Source organism: Equus asinus, chromosome 20 (genome assembly GCF_041296235.1).
Source record: "Equus asinus isolate D_3611 breed Donkey chromosome 20, EquAss-T2T_v2, whole genome shotgun sequence".
NCBI lineage: Eukaryota > Metazoa > Chordata > Mammalia > Perissodactyla > Equidae > Equus > Equus asinus.
Genome location: NC_091809.1, coordinates 85,837,444 through 85,863,146, shown reverse-complemented (window position 1 = coordinate 85,863,146; position 25,703 = coordinate 85,837,444). Strand labels below are relative to the sequence as shown.

Genomic DNA, 25,703 nt, shown 5'->3' with positions numbered 1-25,703 from the left:
CAAAAGTGCTTATATCACTTTACATTCCCACCAGGATCTCCAGTTGCTCCATATCCTCTTCAAAATCTGGTATTATTAGGGGCTGGCCCTGTGGCCGAGTGGTTAAGGTCACATGCTCCACTTCTGTGGCCCAGGGTTTCACTGGTTTGAATCCTGGGCGTGGACATGGCACCACTCGTCAAGCCACATTGAGGTGGCATCGCACATGCCACAACTAGAAGGACCCACAACTAAAAAAATATCCGTCTATATACAGGGGGGATTTGGAGAGAAAAAGCAAAAAAAAAGAGTGGCAACAGTTGTTAGCTCAGATGCCAGTCTGTAAAAAAAAAAATTGGTATTATTAGCTTTTAAAATTTTACCATTTTAATGGGCATATAATGGTGTCTCATTCTGTGTTTTGTTTGTTTTTTTGTGTTTTTTTTTAAAGATTTTTTTTTTTTTCCTTTTTTATCCCCAAAGCCCCCTGGTACATAGTTGTATATTTTTAGTTGTGGGTCCTTCTAGTTGTGGCATGTGGGATGCCACCTCAGCATGGCTTGATGAGTGGTGCCATGTCCACGCCCAGGATTCGAACCGGCGAAACCCTGGGTCGCTGAAGCAGAGCACGCACACTTAACCACTCAGCCACAGGGCCGGCTCCTTGTGTGTGTTTTTAATAAGAAATGCGGAGTGGTTTATTTATCCTACAGTACTATATTAACACATGGTGTTATATCTAATCAGTTAATTAAAACTATCTCAGAACTGTCTTTTTACATTATATCAGAAACACTGAGGGGTTTTCTTCAGTCAAGACTAACAGCTCACATCTCATTTCAATTTCTCAAATACTTTATTTTAAATATAGAGTATTTAACTATATTAATTATAGAATAATAACTATGTCCTTTCTTTCCTGATATTGGTAATTTGTGTTTTCTCTCTTTTTTTCTTGATTAGTCTACCTCCAGCTTTTGATTTCATTGGTTATCTCTATTATTAATCCAGCTTGAAATGGATCATAAACCTAAATGTCAAACTTAAGACAAATAACCTTCAAGAAGAAATCAAAACAAAATCTTTTCAACTGTGGGTTAGGCAAAGATTTCTTAGATACCAAACACCCAATCCATAAAAGAAACATTGGTAAATTGGACTTCAACAAAATTAAAAACTGCTCATTGAAAGACAGTTAAGAGAATGAAAAGGTAGTCCACAGGTTAGGAGAAGATAGTTACAATTCTTGTATCTGATAAAGGACTTGTATCCAGAACATATAAAGAACTCTCAGAACTCAATAATAAAACAAACAACCCACTTTAAAAATAGGACAAAATATTTAAACTGATGCTTCACCAAAGACCTGAATATCAATTAAACACATGAAAAGATGTTCAGCATCAACAGACAATAGGAACATGCAAATTAAAGCCATCATGGGATACCACTACCCACCTATTAGAATGGCTAAAAATTAAAAAGACTTTCTGTACCAAGTGTCATCATGGGTGTGGAGCAATTGGAATTCTCATATATTGCCGATGGAAAATGTAAAATAATATTGGCGCTTTGGTAAACAGTTTAGCAGCTTAAAAAGTTAAACATACACCTACATACATACGATCCAGCCATTCCACTCCTAGGTATTTACCCGAGAGGAATGAAAACACATGTCTTATACAGATGTTGATAACAGCTTTATTTGTAATAGTCCAAAACTGGAAACAACCCACATGTCCAACAACAAGTATTAGTTTTGAAAGAGGTGAGACAAAAAGAATACCCCCCAAAATGTACCTACCATTTGATTCCAATTTATATAAAATTCTGGAAAATGTAAACTATAATGACAGAAAGAAGATCAGTGGTTGCCTGGGAAGGGTAGGTGTAGGGAGTACCAGGAGAGAGGGACTACAGAGAGGCCTAAGGAAATTTTTGGAGGTGATAAGTATGTTTCTATCTTGACCTTGGTGGTGGTTTCACAGATGAATACATTATGTTAAAACTTATGAAAATTGTAAATTTGTGCAGTTCCTTGTATGTAAGGTTTTTTGTAGGGTTTTTTTCTGTTCCTCCCCGAAGTCCCAGTACATAGTTATATATTCTAGTTGTAAGTCCTTCTAGTTCTTCCATGCAAGCTGCTGCCACAGCATGGCCACTGACAGACAAGTGGTGTGGTTACGTGCCAAGGAACCAAACCTGGTCCGCCAAAGTGAAGTGCACCAAACTTTAACCACTAGGCCATCAGAGCTGGCTCTGTCAGTTTTTTTATTTTTGTTTTTTTTGCTGAAGAAGATTCAGCCCGAGCTAAAATCTGTTGCCAGTCTTCCTCTTTTTTTGTTTTTTTGCTTGTGGAAGATTCACCCTGAGTTAACATCTGTGCCAGTCTTCCTCTATTTTGTATGTGGGTCACTGCCACAGCTTGGCCACCAACAAGTGGTATAGGTCCACGCCTGGGAACCAAACCCAGGCCACTGAAGCAGAGTGTGCTGAACTTAACCACTGGGCCACAGGGCTGGCCCCTCTGTTAGTTTTTTTAATGTAGGAAAAAGGAGGAGGAAGGAAAGGATATCTCAAGGTACCAGAAATAGAAAAACCAAAGCCAGAATGAGACAGTAAACCTTCTCAGGTAAAAAGGTAGAATTGCAATGACTTAAACCCTTATATAAAATCCACACACACCCTGTCTCTTAAAATAGTCTAGAACTGCACTGTCCAAAATAACAGCCACTACTCACAAATACTATTTTAAATTTAAAATTTTTTAAATTTAATTACTCATTCACACTAGCTATATTTCAAGTGTTTAATAGCCACATGTGGGTAGTGGCTATCATATTGGTCAAGGCAGATTATAGAAGATTTCCATCATTGCACAAAGTTCAGTCTAACAGCACTGGTCAAGCAAAACTCCACTCATTACTTGGGGAGTTGTTAGGAAGTTGTAAAATGTCTGGGATCCTTGGTGAAGGGAAAAGTTAGTGGTCAGTAATCTAAGCCCCAGATCTTTAGAACTTGCAGGTGTGGGATCTCAGTTTATACTGTTCTTAGGATCTGGGAATTACAAGCTAAGAACTTAACACATAAACTGGTCCAGGACCATTGAAATCCTTGGGGCCCCTAGCAGAAGAAAAAGCAACTGTCTGTGTAGGGATGCTTTCAAAACTCAGGGCACCTGAATTTCTATATAAAGAATAATACCTACTGTAGACAAAATCAAAGGTAAAAATTACAAGCCAGTGAAGGAAATAACCATCATGAAGACTAGTTAGCTGTTCAAACAAATAGAATTATCACTTTAACAACTTCAGGTGTAGAACAATCTGAAAGATACTAGGGTAAATTTGTTTTTTAAATGGTTAAGAAAAGTAATCGACACTGTAACGAAGGAATGGAAGGGTGAGAGTTGTGGAGACTCCCTGTATCAGGATGGTAAAATATATAGGCCGAACAAATACCAGCAAACGTACTGAATACACAGCCACAGAAGAGAAGGTGCCTTCTTTTTTGGTAGGATCTATCATCTGGTTAAACCTAGAAGTAGATTGATACAAAACAGTCTTAGAGGGAGACTGTGAGGCCTATAATGCTTCTGCTCACAGATGTCTACCTTTATTGTCTTCTAAGCCATGGCCAGAACAGTTGACCTGTTCAGTGCAGGACGTCTGCTGTATGTATGAAATGGTAACTCTCAGCACATTCTCCTTTGCAGACATTATGATCTTAATCAGCTCCTGGAGCCTCGAAGCATAACAGCAGATCCTTTGGACTACCGCCTAAGCTGGCACTTGTGGGAGGTGCTGAGGGCTCTTAACTACACCCACCTCTCAGAGCAGTGTGAGGGTGTGCTGCAGGCCAGTTATGCTGGCCAACTGGAAAGTGAGGGGCTCTGGGAGTGGGCCATCTTTGTCCTCCTGCACATTGACAACTCAAGGTGAGTGAGAAGCCATCAGACCTACTGGGTGCATCTAGCACTACAGGGCAATGCCAAAGGGATCAGTCTCTTAGGGTTCAGTTCAGCAAGTAAGTGTTTAGAGTGTATTTTGGGTCCAGCCTTGTGATAAACCTTAAGACAGTTTAACCTGCAGCCCAGACTGTGTCCATATTCATGTGAACAAGTTAGAAATGAGACTGCCTTTGATTAAGTGCCAAATTGTGCTATTTAACATAAGGCTTCTCAGTAGCCTGAGAAGAGAGAAGAGACCTCTGTAAACTGCAGAATCTCTGTGAATCTTTCTAGAGATAAGATTCAAAGAACTTGTAAATTGGAACAGGAAATAATTAAATGGAAAGGGAAGGATATGCCCAGGTGGAGAAACCCCGTTAACTTAGGCAAAGATTTACTTGAATGTGGCATGTTTACAATTACACATAAGTAGTGCTGGCTGAGCTGCCTCAGTAGATCCATGGAGTGATGTAATGGGTTGGCAGGGAGGCCCCTGCTTTTTCTCTTACTTCTGGCTTTCTCCCTCTCTGGCCTTCCCTTCCCATCACCCACCCATACCCTTAAAGGGCAGTATTTGATAGTATTGTATTTACCAATACAACCTTACTTAGATGAGTAATGTTTTGGTTCTGTGTCTTAAGAGAACCAGAGAAACGCCTTTTCTCCATGCTGTGAATGAGATAAAGTTGGAGGTTTTTGTTTTTTTGTTAATGGTAGCAGCGTGGCATTACAATGATAAAAAAAAAAATACAAGCATTTATGTAGTACTTTGTTATATAGTGCTTCTACGTATGTTTATACTCTGTCCTAAGTACATACATTAACTCATTTAATGCTTATAGTAAATCTATGAGATAGACACTCTTACTGTCTTTGTTTTACAGATGAGCATCCCAAGGCACAGAGAGATTAAATAACTTTTGCTCAAGGTTACATAGCTAGTAAATGGCAGGGTGAGGCTTCCAACTCAAGATACCCAGAGTCTATGCTCTTAGTCACTGTGCTGCACTGTCATGTTGTATGGTGTGGAAATAAGTTGAGTTTATAGTTAGACCTGCCTAAATTCTAGATAACTGTGTACTCACTTTTACCTAGGATAAAGCTTACTCACTTTTGATTTTGGGTAAAGACACTCTCCAACCCTCAGTTTTGTAATCTATAAAATCATTATATTGATCCTTATTCAAAGGTGATTGTGGGATTAAAGGAGTGAAAGTATAAAGCATTAAGCACAGTCTTCCTTTTAAAGAATGTCTTTCCTCTTCTCCCTTACCAGGAAGCAGAATGACCCCAGGCTTTAACTTTGAGTTTATTTAAACACACTCATGGGAAATTTCACGTGGTAAAAATCTGGCTGATAGGATGACGTGATTGAGTTGGCTGTGGAGAAGCAGATCCTGTTGGCTGGGTGGGAGGAGAGGGCAGTTGTTATGAGATTGGAAGTCCCTGAAAAGCCTGGGAGTCCTTGAAAAGCCTAGGAGTTCCGAAAAGAATCTGAGATGAGGAGAATAGTTTTGATCTGAAATTAAAATGGCTAGTCCCTTAGCCCAGACAGAAAAGGACTCTCCTTAAGAGGCCTTCAGAGCAGAAAGAGTGAGTTTAACCTAAATCTGGAGGTAGAGAGAAAATGAATTAGGAAGGCTGATGGCTTTGAGAGGGGAAAAAAAAAGACCTGGAAGAGACCTTACCTTTAAAAACTACTTTGCTTACTTGTGCTAACCATGTGGGAGAAAGGGAAGGGAGAAGGTTAGGAATGAACTGCAGAGGACTGCTCTGTATGGGATTCCCCTGTTCCAGTCCTTGATCTCCTATTTGTAAAAAGAAAATAATGCAGAGATCCTAGTGAGGAAAGCCTTTTCTCATCACTAAGCAAACTTCCCTAGAGTATTAGTTTTCAGATTTTTTTTGACCATGAAAATGTACAGGCATAACTTGGAGATATTGCAGGTTCAGTTCCAGACCACCACAATAAAGCAAATATCACAATAAAGTGAATCACAAAAATTTTTTACTTCCCAGTGCATAGAAAAGTTATGGTTATACTATCTGTAGTCTATTAAATGAGCAATAAATAGCATTATGCCTTAAAAAATGTACATACCTGAACTTAAAAATACTTTATTGCCAAAAAATGCTAAACGTCTTCTGAGCCTTCAGCGAGTTGTGGTCTTCTTTTTGCTGGTGGAGAGTCTTGCCTTGATGTTGATGGCTGCTGACTGATCAGGGTGGTGGTTGCTGAAGGCTGAGGTGGCTGTGGCAGTTTTTTTTTTTTTTCTTTTTTGCTGAGGGAGATTAGCCCTGAACTAACATCTTGCCAATCTTCCTCTTTTTTTGCTTGAGGAAGATTAGCCCTGAGCTAACATCTCTGCCAGTCTTCCTCTACCTTATATGTGGGTCGCCACCTCAGCATGGCTGACAACAAGTGGTACAGGTCGACGCCGAGCATCTGAACCCTTGAACTGAGGCCACCAAAGCAGAACACTCTGGACTTAACCACTATGCCATGGGGCTGGCCTCTGTGGCAATTTCTTAAAATAAGACAACAATGAAGTTTGCCACATATCAATGATTGACTCTTCGTTTCATGAACGATTTCTCTGTAACATGCCATGCTGTTTGGTAGCATTTTACCCATAGCAGAATTCTTTTTAAAATTGGAGTCAGTCCTGTCCAGCCCTACTGCTGCCTTATCAACTAAGTTGATATAATATTCTAAATCCTTTATTGTCATTTCAGCAATCTTCACAGCATCTTCACCGGGAGTAGATTGCATCTCAAGAAACCACTTTCTTTGTTCATCCATAAAAAGCAAATCTTCATCTATTAAAGTTTTATCATGAGATTACAGCAATTCAGTCATGTCTTCAGGCTCCACTTCTAAATCTGGTTCTCTTGCTATTTCTACCACATCTGCAGTTACTTCCTCCACTTTTTTCCTGAGCAGTAGCTCTCAACAGTGCGCTTAAAATGTTCAGTAAATCATGTTATAAACAGATGTGCTGTCATCCAGGCTTTTTTGTTCCATTTATAGAGCACAGGCAGAGTAGGTTTAGCATAATTCTTAAGGATCCTAGAATTTTCAGAATGGTAAATAAGCATTGGCTTCAACTTAAAGTCACCAGCTGCATTTGCCCCTAACAAGAGAGTCGGCCTGTCCTTTGCAGCTTTGAAGCCAGGTGTTGACTTCTCTCTAGCTATGAAAGTCATTGGTGGCATCTTCTTCCAATATACAGCTGTGTCATCTACACTGAAAATCCATTGTTTAGTGTAGCCGCCTTCATTGATGATCTTAGCTAGATCTTCTGGATAACCTGCTGCAGCTTCTACATCAGCGCTTGCTGCTTCACTCTGTACTTTTACGTTATGGAGATGGCTTCTTTCCTTGAACCTCAGGAACCAACCTCTGAGCTAACAAACTTTTAGCTTCAAACTTTTCCTCTGCAGCTTCCTCACATCTCTCGGCCTTCATAGAACTGAATAGAGGTAGGGCCTTGCTCTGGATTAGGCTTTTGCTTAAGGGAATGTTGTGGCTGGTTTGATCTTCTCTCCAAACTACTGAAACTTCTCCATGTCAGCAATAAGGCTGTTTCACTTTCTTATCATTTGTCTGTTCACTGGAGCAGCACTTTTAATTTCCTTCAAGAACTTTTCCTTTGCATTCACAACCTGACAAACTGTTTGGCACAAGAGGCCTAGCTTGGGGCCTATCTCAGCTTTCTACCTGCCTTTCTCAATAAGTGTAATTATTTCTAGCTTTTGATTTAAAGTGAGAGATGTGCGACTCTTCCTTTCACTTGAGCATTTAGAGGCCATTGTAGGGTGACTAATTTCAGTAGTGTTGTGTCTCAGGAAATAGGGAGGCTCAAGGAGAGAGAAAGAGACAGGGAAATGACCAGTCAGTGGAGCAGTCAGAACCCACACAACATTTATCAATTAAGGTCACTGTCTTATACGGGCATGGTTCATGGCAACCCAAGACAATTACAGTAGTAACGTCAAAGATTACTGATCATAGATCACCGTACAAATGTAATAATAATGAACAAGTTTGAAATATTGAGAGAATTGCCAAAATGTGACAGAGAGACACAAAGTGAGCAAATGCTGTTGGAAAAATGGCACCAACAGTCTTGCTTGACACAGGGTTGCCACAAACCTTCAATTTGTAAAAAATGCAGTATTTGCCATGCACAGTAAAGCAAAGCACAATAAAACAAGGTATGCCTGTAATGCACTTAGATACTTTCTGTTGTATTTCATTTAAAAAAATCTGGTGTGATGGCTTTTGATTTTTTTTTAGTCAAGTTTAAAGTGATCCACTAAGGGTCAAGATCTGCAGTTTGACAGACTGCCCCAGGGGCCACTCGGAGCTGTCTGAGGCAGCCTTCTGCATCAATGAGGCTGGGATTTATTCCAATTTATCTTTCTGTAGCATGCGTGAGAAGGCTGTTCGAGAGCTGCTTACCCGACACTGCCAACTATTGGAGACCCCTGAATCTTGGGCTAAGGAGACTTTCCTGACCCAGAAGCTTTGTGTGCCTGCTGAGTGGATCCATGAGGCCAAAGCGGTGCGAGCACACATGGAGTCCAACAAGCACTTGGAGGCCCTCTATTTATTTAAAGCTGGGCACTGGAACCGTTGCCACAAACTCGTCATCAGGCACTTAGCTTCTGGTGAGTGCTTCAGACTAGGGCCTATGTCTCCTGGAATCACCCAAATTCTTCAACCTCTGAACCCTATGAGCCAGGCCAGAGATGATACTTAGTATGGGACATGGCCTATTTGAATCAGATCTCACTTTGGAAGAGCTCTCTGTGCAGAAGAGGCATGGCCAGGATGGGGAGCTAAAGGGGCAGAAGTAGACAGCAATATCGTTAAGTTACCATTTGCCAGGAATATTCTTGATATGCACTAATTATGTTAAGCTCTTTCTTTGTTTAGGGAATTTTATTCAACAATACCAGATATATCTGTTTGGGGAACTCAAGCCAGAAATTCTTCACATTTTTCTTTGGAGAATTCTAAAATATCTACTTGTAATTTTCAAGTCTGACCCAACATTATTTCCCCTTCCTGTCTTGGATTTCTGCCATGTCTTCTGTGTATTTTTGGGAACCATATACTTGTGCAGACATAGTGCTCAATATTTTGTTTTTTCAGATGCCATCATTAATGAGAACTATGACTACCTGAAGGGGTTCTTGGAAGACCTGGCACCTCCAGAGCGCAGCAGCCTGATTCAGGACTGGGAAACATCTGGGCTTGTTTACCTGGACTATATTCAGGTCATTGAAATGCTCCACCATGTACAGCAGGTACCCCAGTTCTTTAAACCACTGCCTGGTTTTCCTTTTCCTTGGCCTTTAGAGACCTCAAAAGGCCTGAGCACCACTTGAAAACCTCATTGGCAGAGAGAGCACTCTCAGTACAGGAGGGATCTTTTGATGAGGCTAATTTGATGTAGCCATTTTGACAGCTGTATGAAAACTTAAAAATACTTTGTGTGTTTATTACCAAGTAATCTGTGCAATAGACATTCCTGGGGCTTGTCCCTAGTCAGTCTCCTCCCCTTGCCCAGCCCTAGTTTGAGTGAGAAGCTCAGAGGTGAGAGATACAGTAAGGTCATAGATTTCGTGAGGACAGTTGTTTCATATATATCATTTGGCATGTTTTAAAATTGGAAGTATTTTGTTTTAGTCTTCATTAAAATATCTTGTGTCGGTCATGATTGTCATAATATAGGTCTCCATTACTTACAGCACAAAGAGCACACTCATTAACATAGGATTCAAGCCCTTGTAGAGGCTTTTCCCTTTCAGTCCGCCTCAACTCCTGCCACTCTCACCTCACGGTCCAGCCTCACCAGCCTCTTCTTCTCTCACTACCTTACTCATGCTGTTTCCAGCAAACCTTGTTTTATTCCGCTTTTTAACTGTCACACTCATCCTCATCCTTTACGATCTCAATTGCTGTAAGTCCTACTTAGCTCTGCTTTTCCCCTAGGAAGAGTTAATTGCCCTTTCTTTTTTACTACCAAGACACTTGGTACCTTTTTCTACTAGCGTACATGACCATGTTGTAGTTACTTATCCACATCTGTCTTCAGGTTGCCATAAGCTCCTTTGGGGGAGATCTTCTTTATTTTAAGGTTAAAGGCAATAGAGTGTAGAGGGTAAAAGTCAAGTTCTAGAGTCACACTGTTAGGTTCAATTCATGGCTCTCACACTCACTAGCTATGTGACCTTGAGAAAGTTAATTAACCTCTCTTTGTCTCACCTGAAGAAAGGGGGGTAGGGGGTCACAGATTTTAGTAGACATCTGACAGAGTTATAACAAAGATATATGCATAAAGTGTTTAGCAGACCACATAACATATTAAATGCTTAATAATTATCTTTTATTATCCTCATCAAAAGTCCCAACTACTAGCACAGAGCATGGCACGTTAATATGCATAATTCAGTATTTGCTGCACTTTTAGGATGGATTAAGAGCATGATCCCTGAAGAAACCCTATTCTAGTTGCAAATTAATTTATTTACACAACCGTAGTTACTGAGAACCTACCATGTGCCAAGCACTGGTGGATTTGGGGGATATAAAGGTAAACAGTATGTGTTCTGCCCTTACCAAAGTAATAATTTTGGTGGAGAAGATATATACAGGTATACCAGCAATGACTATCATATGATAAGTGTAGGGATTAAGTAGAGTGCTGTATGGCAGCGCATACACAGAGTACCTAATCCAGTCTGCGGGAGTCGACAGGCTTTCTAGGTGACATCTAAATTCTTAGGGATGAAAAAGGAAGGCTGAGTGGGGGAAGAGTGCTTCAGCAGAGAGAACAACAGGAGTAGAAGTCTGGAGATCAGAGAGATCGTAGTGCTTCCAGGGAACTTTTACTAGCTTCAGTGGTTTTGGAGTATGGAGTGCAAAGGGGAGCCGTGTAGATGTGGTGAAGCCACAGACCTCTCTCACCTGGACTGCTGTGGTTGCCACCTGATCGGTCGCCCTGCTTCTACTCTTGTTCCTCTACGATTCATTTCCTCACAGCAATGAGAGTCATCTTTCTAGTGCACAAAGCATGTTATCTCACTCGTTTGTCTGAAACCTCCCAGTGGCTTCTCATCTCACTTAGAATAAAGTGCTCCTTAGCAAGTCTTAGATGCTCTTCGTCAATAATTCTTACTTTTTTTGAGCGATGAACCCCCATGGCAGTTGGGGGAAGCCCATGAATGGACCTCTGATATTTTTAAATACATAAAATTTAAATACATAGGATTACAAAGGAAACCAACTATATTAAAATACAGTTATCAAAATATTAAAAACTTTCAGTAAGTAATAAGTGCTTTATTAACATCTTAAATAACAAGCTCTAACAGTAGATCTACTAACTACTGTAATTTTGAAGTACTATATTTAAAAATCATTAACGGAAATGTGATACAAAAGTCGCTGTAATTTCTGTTGATGACAAAGTCACAGTTACTGCTGATATCTACATTAATAATTAAATGCTGATTTTTAGTTAAAAGTTAGTAAAAATAAAGATTTTATTTTTCCTAGTCCAAGTTCACAGACCCTTTGAATTCTAAGGGCCCCCAGTTATGATCCCCTGCTATATAAAACGTCTCCGGTTTTCTCTTCCTCTACCCTCTGCTTTACCCCCCATTTCACCACATAAACTTCCTTTGCATTCCCACCTTAGGGGGTTTTAAGCTGTTCTCTTTGCCTGGAAAGCTTGACCCTCTCTTTGTCAGGTCTTCACTTAGATATGACCTTCCTCAAGGAAGGCTTTCTCTGATCCCCCAGGCTGAAGTAGCCATTCAGTTTGTCTCTGCCACATCACCCTGTTTGAATTATCTGCATGGCTTGTGATTGTTCAAGGTTTATTACTATCTGATATTGTTTCTTTATTTTCTGTCCCTAAGTTTTATGAGAGCAAAGACCTTGTCTTATCTTGTTTACCACTTTTTAAAGTGAAGGTAAAGACTGAATTCTGGCAGATAAAAAGGACAGTACTGTATAGATATTAAATGATAGACTCTGCAAAGCCCCCCAAAAGTATATTCAATGAGAAATACTTCTTGGAAGCGTTGAGTGAGCCTTTTGGAGAAGGAGGAGGTGATGGAAGACTTAGTAAATAGGCGGGGGTTAATGTAAGAGTTGGAGAAAGGGGGGCTAACCAAGAGTCATTTGAGACAAATGGGGATAAGATGCTGCTGGAAAGTATTCATAATGTAAGTAATGAATAATTCCTCTGGCTACAGTATGGTAGAAAAAGGATGCAGAGGGGATCACAATAAAGACAGTTATCGAGCTCTTAAGATATTTCAGATGAGAAGTAATGGTAAGCTGACCTAGGACAATGACCCTGGGATGGGGAATCAAAGATTGGAATATTAGGCTAGAGATAAAAATTTAGGAGTCATCATCACATTGATGGCAATTAGAGCCTTAGGAGTGGGAGAGGAGGAGATACAGTGAGAAGAGGGCCCTACTGTATTTTAGAAAGGGCTATGAATTTGGAGTCAGGAGACCTAAATTAAATGCTAATTTGGGCTCTTACTGTGTGCTCTTAAGAAGTCATACCATCTCTCTGAATCCAGATTTATCTAGATTTTTGGTGCCATGTTAAAGCTTGCTAGTTGCATGGCTCATGAGTGGTAATCTCAAGACCTGCTCAGTCCAAGACTCTGCACTCTTTCTTACTTTCCTGTTGTGTATTACTGCTAAGGGTGTGACTTGTCCTCAGTGACTAGGCTGAATGGTGGTGACATAGCACTGCCAGGCAACTTCTTGGGTTTTTCCCTCTGTCACCTCACTCTTGTGTCAGAGTTTTGCCTAGTCAGTCTGTGGGTACAATTAAGGTGACAGGAGCTCCTCTTGGCCTGATTGGTTTCTCTGCTTCTTGGTAGGTGGATTGCACAGGTTATGAGCTGGAGCAGTTACACAGCAAAGTGACCTCTCTGTGCAACCGGATAGAGCAGATCCAGTGCTACAATGCCAAGGACCGCCTGGCTCAATCAGGTAAGCCTCTAGCCTCTCCCCACTTCCTGCCTACTTGCTTCCTGTCTTTATGATTATTACACATACCCCACGCTGCCCCATTGCCCCCTATTCCCACCCTTCCATTCTTGATGCTCATTCCACTTTTTCTCTCCAGACATGGCCAAACGTGTAGCCAACCTCCTACGTGTGGTACTGAGCCTTCAGCATGCCCCTGATACAACATCTGACTCAACGCCAGATCCTCAGCGAGTTCCTTTGCGCCTGTTGGCTCCCCACATTGGCCGGCTTCCCATGCCTGAGGACTATGCCTTGGAGGAACTGCGCAGCCTCACACAGTCCTACCTGCGAGAACTGACTGTTGGGAGCCAGTGAGCCTTGGGCTCCTCCCACCACACTCACATGCTCATTCACACTCACCACACAGAGGTCCCCTGCATTGAGTTGATTGGCAGTGTTTGCCATTCTTTGGGTTGGCTGTGAAATCCACCCTTCCTTCCTGCTGCCACAAGCAGCATCCTCCACTTGTTCAGGGCTTTTCATAATACTGAACATAGTGTAAGGGCTTTTGGAACCCAAAAAAGGAGCCAAATTTCTTTTTACCATCCTCAAGGCCATTCATTTCATTTTCTTTTTAAAAATGGTCAATAAAGCACCATTGACAGAATCCCCCCAAAGAACCAGGGAATCGTCTTCCACTGTCAGCCATTCTGGATCTTGTGACCCTCCGTGCTAACCTGCTACCCTACTCCTGCCCTAGCCCTTCTATACTAGGACTCTTTAGAAGGAATGGGACAGGTGATGGGACAAATGTGTTGATCTAGGACTGTCCTTCCTTAACAGATGAACTATACAGAAGGAAGGAGAATTTGTCTCGTAAGTTGGTTGATTAGTTAACACTGAGTTTTAGAGTCAAAAGAGGGTTGGACTGAGTTAGGAACCAGAACAGGGTCTTTCTGACTCATTTAGGGTAAAAGTGAGTTCCTCCCATAGAGAGATGGATCTTCAAGGCTTGTTTGTTCCTGCCTTGAATGTTCCATTAACACCAGACCTTCCCTATTACCATGTGCTAGAGCCGTTGGTCACAGATCTCATGTTTCTGGGAAGCTCTCGGAATTCAGTATGGTCCCTGGTTTTCAGTCATCTTTCTAAGCCTCCTGTCTGGATTTGCTTGAAGAGTTTGGATAAAACGTGACAGGTTGCATAGCCCTCCCTGATCCTTTCTAGCCCAAAGCATTTCTCACCGTCTGTCTACAGTCCCAGAAGGTAAAACCATCACTGAGGCAGGCAAGGAGCTGGGCTGTAGGGGCAGGCAGAGGGCCTTCATTACACTGCTGCCAGTATGGGGAGCCCTGGGTAACAGCCTGAGACATCTGGTGTTAGGGCTGTCACAGACAACATGGCCATCCCTGGGTCTTTATGCATGAAGATTATGTAAAGGTTTTTATTAAAAAGTATATATATATATAAATAAATGATCTAGATTATTTTCCTCTTTTTCTGAAGCTACTTTCTTAAAAAAAATAAATAAAATGAAATGTTTATAGCATTCCTGGTATTGCCTTTCCCTTTCTTGCCCCAAAGAGCTTTATGGTGGACTTTTTTGATTTGCAATCTAAAGGGAGATGGGCCATGGGTTAAAGAGAGAACAATTTGGTGCTAAACTGGGATACAGATCAAAGGCTAGATTTATAAGAGCCAATTTAGGGGTGAAAGAGTTGAGATTATTGATTAATCCTGAATGCCTTACATATATTTATTCACTTGGGTTCCCAGATTGGCTTCTTTCACTTATCAGTATTCATTTAAGGCCCCTCCGTATTTTTTCATAGATTAATAGCTCATCTTTTGTTTTTTAAATTTTTTGTGAGGAAGATTGGCCCTGAGCTAACATCTGTTGCCAGTCTTCCTCTTTTTGCTTGAGGAAGATTGTCGCTAACATCTGTGCCAGTCTTCCTCCATTCTGTATGTGGGACACCTCCACAGCATAGTTTGATGAGCTGTGTGTAGGTCCGTGCCTGCGATCTGAGCCTCAAATCCCGGGCTACTGAAGCAGAGCACATGAACTTAACCACTATGCCGCCACCAGACTGGCCCGATAGCTCATTTCTTCTTAGCGCTGAATAATAAAATATTCCATTGTCTGGATGTGCCACCATTTGTTTATCCATTCACTCATTGAAGGACATTCTGTTTGTTTACAGTTTTGGCAGTTATGTATTGAGCTGCTTATAAACATTCATGCATGAGTTTTTGTGTGACCATAAAAGTTGTTACTTCTTTAGGCATGAGATTCCTGGGCCATATGGTAAGTGTATGTACAGCATTACAAGAAACTGCCAAACCATTTTCCAGTGTGGCTGTACCATTTTGTATTCCCACAATCAATGTATGAAAGTTACAGTAGCTTCACAACCTCTCCAGCACTTGGTACTGTTAGTATTTTTTATTTTAGCTATGCTAATAAATATGTAGTAGTATCTCACTGAGATTTTAATTTCTGTCATAAATATGTTGACTACTTTTCATGTGTTTATTTGCAGTCCTTATCTCTTCTTTGATTAAGTGGCTATCCAAGTACTTTAACCACTTTTTTCTTTTCTGTGTGTAGTTGGTGATGGTTTTTTTTTCTTTTTTAAATTTTTTGCTCATTTAAAAATTTGATGTGGTTATGTATTCTGGATACAAATTCTTTGTTGAATACATAACTTGTAAATATTTTGTCCCAGACTCTAGTGCTGTCTTTTCATTCTCTTAAAAGTATCTTTACAGGCCAGCCCAGTGGCATAGTGGTTAAGTCCACATGCTCTGCTTTCGTGGCCTGGGGTTCCTGGGTTCAGATCCTGGGCGTGGACCTACACACTGCTCATCAAGCCATGCTGTGGCGGCATCCCACATACAAAAACCAGAAGATTGGTACCCATGTTAGCTCAGTGACAATCTTCCTCAAGCAAAATAGAGGAAGATTGGCAACAGATGTTAGCTAAGAGCTAGTCTTCTTCACACACACACACACAAAGTATATTACAGACCTCTGCTGTTTAATTGGTTTGTTTAGGCCATTTACATTTAACGTAAACATTGGTAAGTTTTAGTTTAGGCTTAACATTTTATTATTTGTTTTCTGTTTGTTCCCTGTTTTTTGTTCCTCTCTTTCCCCTCGCAGCCATTATATCTTGAATACTGACTCTCCCCATTCTATTTTCTCTTTCTGAGATTCTGATTTAATATATGTTTAACCTTCACATTCTCTCTTCTGTTTCCTAATCTAATTTCTTTCATTTTGTCTCCCTGGATTGTATTTAGGTAATTTCTTCAGATCTTTCTTAAAATTCACTAGTTCTCTTCATCTGTGTCTAATCTGTTAATTTTAATATTATTAACTTCAGTTAGTTATGTGGTTACTTTTTAAATCTACCTGCTAATTTTTGATAGTCCTCTTGTTCTTTCATTACACTTTTCAAATATTCTTATTTCTGGAAATCACATTACACATACTTATATTTTATTTTTAAAAGATGCAGTATAGTTGTAGTATAGAAAGGAATGGACTCTTTACCCCAACTATCTATGTTCAAATCCCAGGTCCATTGGTATATGCTATGGAATCTTGAGTAAGTTATTCCTGTGCCTCATTTGTAAAATGGAAATAAAAATACATTTTCATCATCGCAAAAAAGAAACCCTGTAGCCTTTAGCCATCATTCCCCAATCTTTCCAGCCCTATACAACTACTAATCTACTTCCTGTCTCTATAGATTTGCCTATTCTGGACATTTCATATAAGTAGAATCACAATATGTGACCTTTTGTGACTGGTTTCGTAGTGTGTTTTCAAGGTTCACCTATGTTGTAGCATGTACCAATACTTCAGTCTTTTTTATGGCCATATAATATTCTGTTGTATGGATATTTTATTTTATTTATACATTTTATTGTATACATTCATCAGTTTAGTGACATTTGAATTGTTTCTACCTTGTGGCTATTATGAATAATGCTACCATGAACATTCGTGTACAAATTCTTTTGGTTTTTGGGTTTTTTGAGGAAGATTAGCCCTGAGCTAACATCTGCTGGGAATCCTCCTCTTTTTTTTGCTGAGGAAGACACCATGAGCTAACATCCATGGCCATCTTCCTCTACTTTATATGTGGGACGCCTACCACAGCATGCTTTGCCAAGCGGTGCCATGTCCGCACCCGGGATCTGAATGGGCAAACCCCGGGCTGCCAAAGCAGAACATGTGCACTTAACTGCTGCACCACTGGGCCAGCCCGTGTACAAATTTTTGTTTGGACATATTTTTCAGATCTCTTGGGTATATACCTGGAAGTGGAATTGGCTGGGTCATATGGTAACTCTACACTAAATTATTGTCCAAAGCAGCTGCACCATTTTACATTCACACCAACAATGTATAAGGGTTCTGATTTCTCCACATTCTCACCACTTGTTCTTGTCCATTGTTTTTATTACAGTCATCCTAGTGAGTGTGAAGTGGTAGCTAATTGTAGTTTTAATTTGCACTTCCCCAATGACTAATGATGTTGCACATCTTTTTTGTGCTTATTGTCCACTCACATTTTTTTTTTTCTTTTTGGTGAGGAAGACTGGCCCTGAGCTAAGATTTGTGTCAGTCTTCCTCTACTATATATGTGGAACACTGCCACTACATGGCTTGATGAGCGGTGTGCAGGTCCATGTCTGGGATCCAAACCCATGAACACCAGGCTGCTGAAGCAGAGCTGGTGAACTTAACCACTATGCAACTGCCTGGCCCCTCTTTTTTTTTAAGAAATATCTATTGACCTGTTTAAAAATTTTTGTGGCATTTTAAAAATTGAGATGTACTTTACATAACATGAAATTCACCATTTTAAAGTGTACACTACAGTGGTTTTTAGTATATTCACCATTGTTGTGCAACCTATACCTCTAATTCTAAAACATTTCTTTTCAGAAAAAAGTGAACCCTGTATCTTAGCAGTTAGACCCCATTTCCCTCCACTCCCATGCCCTGGGAACCAACAACCTACTCTCTGTCTCTGGATTTGCCTATTCTGGACATTTCATATAAATGAAATCATACAATATGTGGAATTTGATGTCTGTCTGAGCATTGTGCTTTCAAGGTTTATCCATGTTGTAGCATGTGAAAGTACTTCATCTCTTCTTGTGGCTAAATATTCCATTGTATGGCTAGTCCACGTTTTGTTTAGCCATTAATCACCTAATGCCACCTATATGTCTTCTTTGGTGCGGTGTCTGTTCAGATGTTTTGCCTTTCTTTAAATTAGGTTGTTTTCTTATAGTTGTGTTTTGAAGGTTCTCTATATATACAAGTTCTTTATTGGGTATGTATGTGTTTTGCAAGTATTTCCTCCATTTTTCTCTTTTTCCCCCTTTGGGAACCAGACATTAAAGTCTAGGACATTCAAAAGCAACTGCATATACGGGGAAAGTTAGAAAGTGACCAAACATGCCCAGAGAAAGGCTCAGAAGAGACCTAATAAGACCTTAAGGTTACACCTCAGGCTGATCCATGGTACAGAGACAACCGACAATCATTAAAATAATAAATAACAAAAACAACAAACCCTGGGGAAAGGGAAAAATCTGATTTCCAGAGACACCACATTATCATATTCGAATGTCCAGTTTTAAACAAGAAATCACAGGACATACAACTAAACAGGAAAATATGGCCATTTGAAAGGAGAAAAATCAACAGAAACTTCCTGAAAAAGACCTGATGGCAGATCTACTAGACAAAGACTTTAAAACAACTATCTGAATGATGCTCCAAGAACTAAAGGAAGATGTGGAGCAAGTCAAGAAGACAATGGATAAACAAAATGGAAATATCAATAAAGAGATAAAAAACCTCAAAAGAAACTAAAAAATTCTGGATCTGAAAAGTGCAATCACTAAAACAAAAAATTCACTGAAGGGACTCATAGGCAGAGTTGAGCAGACAAAAGAATCAGGGGCCGGCCCAGTGGCACGGCATTTAAGTGCACACGTTCCACTTCGGCGGCGTGGGGTTTGCCGGTTTGGATCCTGGGTGTGGACATGCCACCGCTTGGCAAGCCATGCTGTGGTAGGCGTCCCACGTATAAAGTAGAGGAAGATGGGCATGGACGTTAGCTCAGGGCCAGTCTTCCTGAGAAAAAGGAGGATTGGTGGCAGATGTTAGCTCAGGGATAATCTCAAAAAAAAAAAATCAATGAACTTGGAGATAGGACAACGGAAATTATTGAGTCTGAGGAAGAGAAAGAAAAAAGATTGATGAAAAGTGAACAGAGCCTAAGGGACATGTGGGACACCATCAAGTGGACCAACATCACGCTGTGGGAGTCCCAGATGGAGGAGAAAGATAGAAAGGGGCAGAGAGACTATTTGAAGAAATGATGACTGAAAGCTTCTCAAATTTGATGAAAGACATGAATGTAAATTTCCAAGAAGCTCAACAAATTCTAAGAAAGGTGAACTCACAGACCTACACTGAGACACAGAATCAAATTTCAAGAGCCAAAGATAAAGAATCTGAAAGTAGTAAGAGAGAAGCAACTTGTCACATACAAGCATTCCTCAATATGATCATCAGATTTCTCATCAGAAACTTTGAAGGCCAGAAGGCAGGAGGCTGATATAGTCAGTGTTCAAAAGAAAAAACTGTCAACCAAGAATGCTATGTCCAGCAAAACCATCCTTCAAGAGTGAGGGAGAAACTGACATTCCCAAATAAACAAAAGCTGAGGGAGTTTGTTACAACTAGACCTGGTCTGCAAGAAATGCTCAAGGGAGACCTGCAGGATTAAGTCAAAAGACACTAGACAGTAACTTGAAGCTGTATGAAGAAATAAAGATCTCAATAAAGGTGAATCCACATGCAATTATAAAAACTAACTTACGATAATGGTTTGTAACTCCACTTTTTGTTTTCTACATAATTTAAGAGACCAATATATATATTTTAAATTACTAGTCTAAAAGCTAATATTATTGTAACTTTGGTTTGTAACTCCAAACTGGTTTTCTACATAATAGAAGAGACTAAAGCATTTAAAAGAATTACGAGTTATGCCTTGAGGCACATAATGTAGAAAGATATAATTTTGTAGCATTAACAACTGAAAGGGGTGGAGACAGAGCTGTAAAGGTTTTGTATGTTGTTGAAGTTAAGTTGGTATAAAACATTCAAATTAGAGTGTTATAACTTTAGGATATGTGTAATCCTCATAGTAACCACAAAGCAAATAGCTATAGAATATGTACAAAAGGAAATGAGAAAGAAATTTAAACATCTCACTACAAAAAAATCAACTAAACTGAAAACAAGAGGGTAATGCAGGAAATGAGGGACAAAAAAGCTATAAGGCGTATAGAAAACAAATAGCAAAATGACAGAAGTAAGTCCCTCCTGATGAGTAATTACTTTAAATGGATTAAACTCCCCAATCAAAAGACAGAGTTTGGCAGAATGGGTAAAAACATATAATCCAACTGTACTGTCTATGAGAGACTCACTTCAGATCCAAAGAGACAAATATTTTGAAAGTGAAAGGATGGAAAAAGATACTCCATGTAAACAGTAACCTAAAGAGAGCAGGAGCGGCTCTATGAATATCAGACAAAATAGAATTTAAATCAAAGTTACAAGAAACAAGGATATTAATATATTAATAAAAGGTTCAATACAGCAAGAATATATAACAATTATAAACATTTACACACCTAAGGAGAGACTAGCAAAATATATGGAAGCAAAAATGGACAGAATTGATGACAGCAGTACAATAATAGTTGGAGACTGCAATACTCCACTCAATAATGGATAGAACAACCGGAAAAAAGATAAAGGAAAGAGAAGACTTAACACAATAAACTAACTAGATCTCATAGATACAAACAAAACACTACTGACAACAACAGCATACACATTCTTCCCCAGTGCACACGGGACATTCTCCAAGTTGCCCATACGTTAGGCTACAAATTAGGTCTCAATAAAATTTAAAAGACAGATGTCATATAAAATATTGTCTCTGACCACAAAGAAATGAAGTTAAAAATCAACGACAGAAGAAAAACTTGAAAATTCACAAATTTGTGGAAATTAAACAATACTCTCTTAACCAATGGATCAAAGAAGAAATCACAAGGAAAACTAGAAAATACTTAAAGACGAATGAATACAAAAACACAACATATCAAAATGTATGGGACATAGCAAAAGCAGTATTAAGGGTGAAATTTATAGCTATAAATGCTTACATTAAGAAACAAGAGGGGCCGGCTCCGTGGCCGAGTGGTTAAGTTCGCGTGCTCTGCTGCGGCGGCCCAGGGTTTGGATCCTGGGCACGGACATGGCATCGCTCGTCAGGCCACGTTGAGGCGGCATCCCACATCCCACAGCTAGAAGGACCTGCAACTAAGATATACAACTGTGTACAGGGGGGATTTGGGGAGATAAAGCAGAAAAGAAAAAAAAAAGCTTGGCAACAGTTGTTAGCCCTGGTGCCAATCTTTAAAAAAAAAAAAAAGAAAGAAAGAAACAAGAATGATCTGGGGCTGGCCCCATGGCCAAATGGTTGAGTTTGTGTGCTCCACTTCAGCAGCCTGAGGTTCACTGGTTCAGATCCTGGGTGCAGACCTACATACCGCTTGTCAAGCCATGCTGTGGCGGCATCCCACATAGAAGAATGAGAATGACACAACTATGTACTGGGGCTTCAGGGAGAAAAAAAAAGAAGAGGAAGATGGCAACAGATGTTAGCTCAGGGCCAATCTTCCTCACCAAAAAGCATACCTAAAAAAGAATAAAAATAAAATTAAAAAAACAAGAATGATCTCACATCAAAAACCTAACTTTACAACTTAAGGAACTAGAAAAAGAAAAACAAACTAAACCCAGAGCTAGCAGAAGGAAGGAAATTATGAAGATTAGAGCAGAGAGATAAATGAAATAGAGAGTACAAAAATAGAGAAAATCAATGAAACCAAAAGTTGGTTCTTTGAAAAGATCAACAAAATTGACAAACCTTTAAACTAGATGGACTAAAACAAGAGAGAGAAAAATCATATCACTAAAATCAGAAATGAAAGTGGGGACCTTACTAACAAATCTACAGAAATAAAAAGGATTATAAGCGGGGCTGGCCCAGTGGCATAGTGGTTAAGTTTGTGCTTTCCACTTCAGCAGCTTGGGGTACACAGGTTCAGATCCCAACCATGGACACACCACTCATTAAGCCATGCTGTGGTGGCATCCCACATACAAAATAGAGGACGACTAGCACAGATGTTAGCACCGCAACAATCTTCCTCAAGCAAAAAGAGGAAAAATCCCCAACAAAATACTAGCAGACCAAATTCAGCAGCATAGTAACAGGATTACAGACAAATCAACAAGTGGCATTTATTCCTGGAATTCAAGAATGGCTCAACATACAAAAATTGATCAATGTAATACACCACATCAACAGAATGAAGGGGGGAAAAACACACAATTATCTCAATTGATGCAGAAAAAGCACTTGACAAAACTCAACACCCTTTCATGATAAAGACACACAACAAACTACAAATAGAAGGAAACTACCTCATTGTAATAAAAGTCATATATGAAAAATCCATAACTAACATCATACTCAATGGTGAAAGAGTGAAAACTTTTCCTCTAAAATCAGGAACAAGGCAATGACGTCTGCTTTCACCACATCTATTCAACAAAGTGCTGGAAGTTCTAGCCAGAGCAATTAGGCAAGGAAGACAAATAAAAGACATCCAAATTGGAAGGGAAGAAGTAAAATTACCTCTGTTTGCAGATGATATGAACTTATAAGTAGAAAACCCTGAAGATTACACATACACACACACACACACAAAGAGAAAACCACTGCTAGAACTAATAGATGATTTCAGCAAAGTAGCAGGATACAAAATCAACACACAAAAATCAGTTGCTTTTCTATACATTAACAATAAACAATCCAAAAAAGAAATTAAGAAAACAATTCCATTTACAAAAGCATCAAAAAATAAATAAAATTCTTGGAATAAACTGAGCCAAGGAGGCAAAGGACTTGTACACCAAATTTTATGAAAACTACAAAACATTGCTGAAAGAAGCTAAATAGGCACAAATGGAAAGACACCCCATGTTCATGAATTGGAAGATTATTATTAAGATGTCCATACTATCCAAAGTGATCTACAGATTTAATGCATTTCCTATCAAAATCCCAGTGACAGTTCTTGCAGAAACAGAAAAATCTATCCTAAAATTCATATGGAATCTCAAGGAACCCTGAATAACCAAAAAAATCTTGAAAAAGAGGAGCAAAGCTGGAAGACTTACATTTCCTTATTTCAAAACTTACTACAAAGCTACAGTAATCAAAACAGTGCAGTACTGGCATAAATACAGACAAACAGACCAATGGGAGAGACTACAGAGCCCAGGAAGAAACCCTTGCATATATGGTCAAATGATCTTTGACAAGGATGCCAAGAACATTCAATGGGGGAAACGACAGTCTTTTCAATGGTGCTTGGAAAATTGGATATCCACATGCAAAGAAAAGAAGTTGGACCCTTATCTAAACCATATACAAAAATTAAGTCAATTGATCAAAGATCAATGTAAGATCAAAGATAAATGTAAGACCTAAAACTATAAAACTCTTAAAATATAGGGCAAAAGCTTCACAACATTGGGTTTGGCAATGATTTCTTAGATATGACACCAAAGGCATAGGCAATAAAAGAGAAACTAGACAAAGTGGACTTCATAAATATTCTTAAATTTTGTTCATTAAACGACACTATCAATTGAGTAAAAAGTCAACCCATGAGATGGGAGAAAACATTTGCAAATCATATATCTGAAAAGGGATTAATATCCAGAATATACAGAGAACTCCGAGAACTCAACAACAAAAAAAGAAACAACCCAATGAAACAATGGACAAAAGACTTGAATAGACATTTCTTCAAAGAAGATATACAAATGGCCAATAAGCACATGAGAAGAAGTTCATTATCACTAATCATTAGGGAAATGCCAATCAAAACTACAAGATACCACCTCACATCCATTAGGATGGCTACTGCCAAAAAACAAAAAATAAACGTTGGTGAGGATGTGGAGAAACTGGAACCCTTGCACACCAGAGGTGGAATGTAAAATGGTACAGCTACCGTGGAAAACAGTGTGGCGATTCCCCAAAAAGTTAAAAATAGAATTACCACATGATCCAGCAATTCTACTTTTGGGTATATACCCCAAAGAACTGAAAGCAGAATCTTGAAGAGATAGTTTATGCTCATGTTCACAGCAGCATCATTCGCAACAGTTAAAATGTGGAAGCAACCCAAGTGTCCATCGAGGCATGACTGGATAAGCAAAATGTGGTATATACACACAATAGAATATTATTCAATGTGAAAAAAGGAAGGAAATTCTGACACATGCTACAGTTTGATGAACCTTGAGGACATTATGCAAAGAGAAATAAGCCTGTCACAAAAAAGACAAACGCTGTATGATTTCACTTGTATGAGGTACTTAGTCAAAATCACAGTGACAGAAAGTAGAATGGTGGTTGCCAGGGGCTGAGGGCTTGTGAATCTAAGTGTGTGTTCCTAAAGATATCCTGACTAACTCACTGGGATTATAGTGCAAACACTGTTGGGAATGTACTGTGCATCAGGCAATGTACTAGGCACTTGCCTTGCATGATCAAGTTGTCTCATTTCATCTTTATGACAACTTTCGCATCGAGTACTGTTAATCCCATCATTCTATTTGAGAAAACTGAAACCCAGAGAGTTTCAGGATCTTGTCCCGGTCAGACAGCTCACAAGACAGAGCTGAAAGTGACTCTAAAGCCTGTGTTTTCCCTGCTACCCACTACTGCCCGTGGTGTCTGGGCACAGGGAGAACCTTGAGGCTTGGATTGGGATGGCTGTGGGGACTCAGAAGAGAGGATGTGAGCTGCATCTCCTACTTTGTGGGGCCACCTGGAGCAGCCTGAGGCTCAGCACCACTCCCACCAGGAGGCGAGAGCTTGCTGGGCACAGAGCACCTAGCCTGCCCAGATGTATTCAGTCTCTCACTGGGGACAGAGCTGAAGGTCTAAAGGGAGCCGCCAGAATTCAGCAATGGTGACAGAGCTGGGAGGACAGTTACCAGCCAGAGGCCCTGGTCCCTCACACCCTTCAGCCCCAGTCTCCTGCAGATCCTGACTCCAGCATCTCTGCACCCTCCAACCCCTAGCCTGGGCCTGAGCTGAGTCTGGGTGCTGCCTTACAGAATTTAAATAATTCAGGTCCCAGTGGCCTGAGGTGTCAGTTTCAGTTGCACTGTTCCCTTGGGCATAGGTGTCCCAACTTTGTAATTAGGCTAATGAGAAGGGCAAAGGGGAGGGACCTGCTGTCCTGTGCCTCAGAGGGCTCAGGGCTGATGCAGTCCCTGCCCCTGTCCTGCCGAGAACGCACGAGGCTCATCCAGAGCCCGGGTATGGGGAACGGAGGGAGGAAGCCAGGGGGCTAAAATAGAAGAGGAGAAAGAAAGAGAGAGCGGGAAGAGGAAGATCAGGGTCAGGGAAGCAAGGAGAAACCAAAAAGAGTTCAGAGGAAGAGACAGAAGGACCAGAGATGGAGAGGCTGAGTGAGAGGTGAAGAGAGGTGGGGGGCAGAGAAAAGGGCAGAGGCAGAGGCCGGAAGAGGCAAGGACCAGCAGAGACGGGGTAA

At 40.1% G+C, this 25,703-nt stretch overlaps 1 protein-coding gene across 6 annotated transcripts in view; it reads left to right on the top strand.

Moving 5' to 3' along the window:
• Positions 1-14,490, top strand: part of NUP98 (nucleoporin 98 and 96 precursor) — a 105,211-nt gene extending 90,721 nt beyond the window's left edge. For all 6 annotated transcript variants that reach the window (XM_044752229.2, XM_044752225.2, XM_044752230.2 and 3 more), the window contains 5 exons: positions 3,695-3,916; positions 8,361-8,602; positions 9,090-9,244; positions 12,851-12,962; positions 13,099-14,490. In XM_044752229.2, the coding sequence (XP_044608164.1) occupies positions 3,695-3,916; positions 8,361-8,602; positions 9,090-9,244; positions 12,851-12,962; positions 13,099-13,316 (949 nt within the window). In that variant the 3' untranslated portion in view covers positions 13,317-14,490. The remainder of the gene's footprint in view (positions 1-3,694; positions 3,917-8,360; positions 8,603-9,089; positions 9,245-12,850; positions 12,963-13,098) is intronic.
• Positions 14,491-25,703: the final 11,213 nt, after the last annotated feature.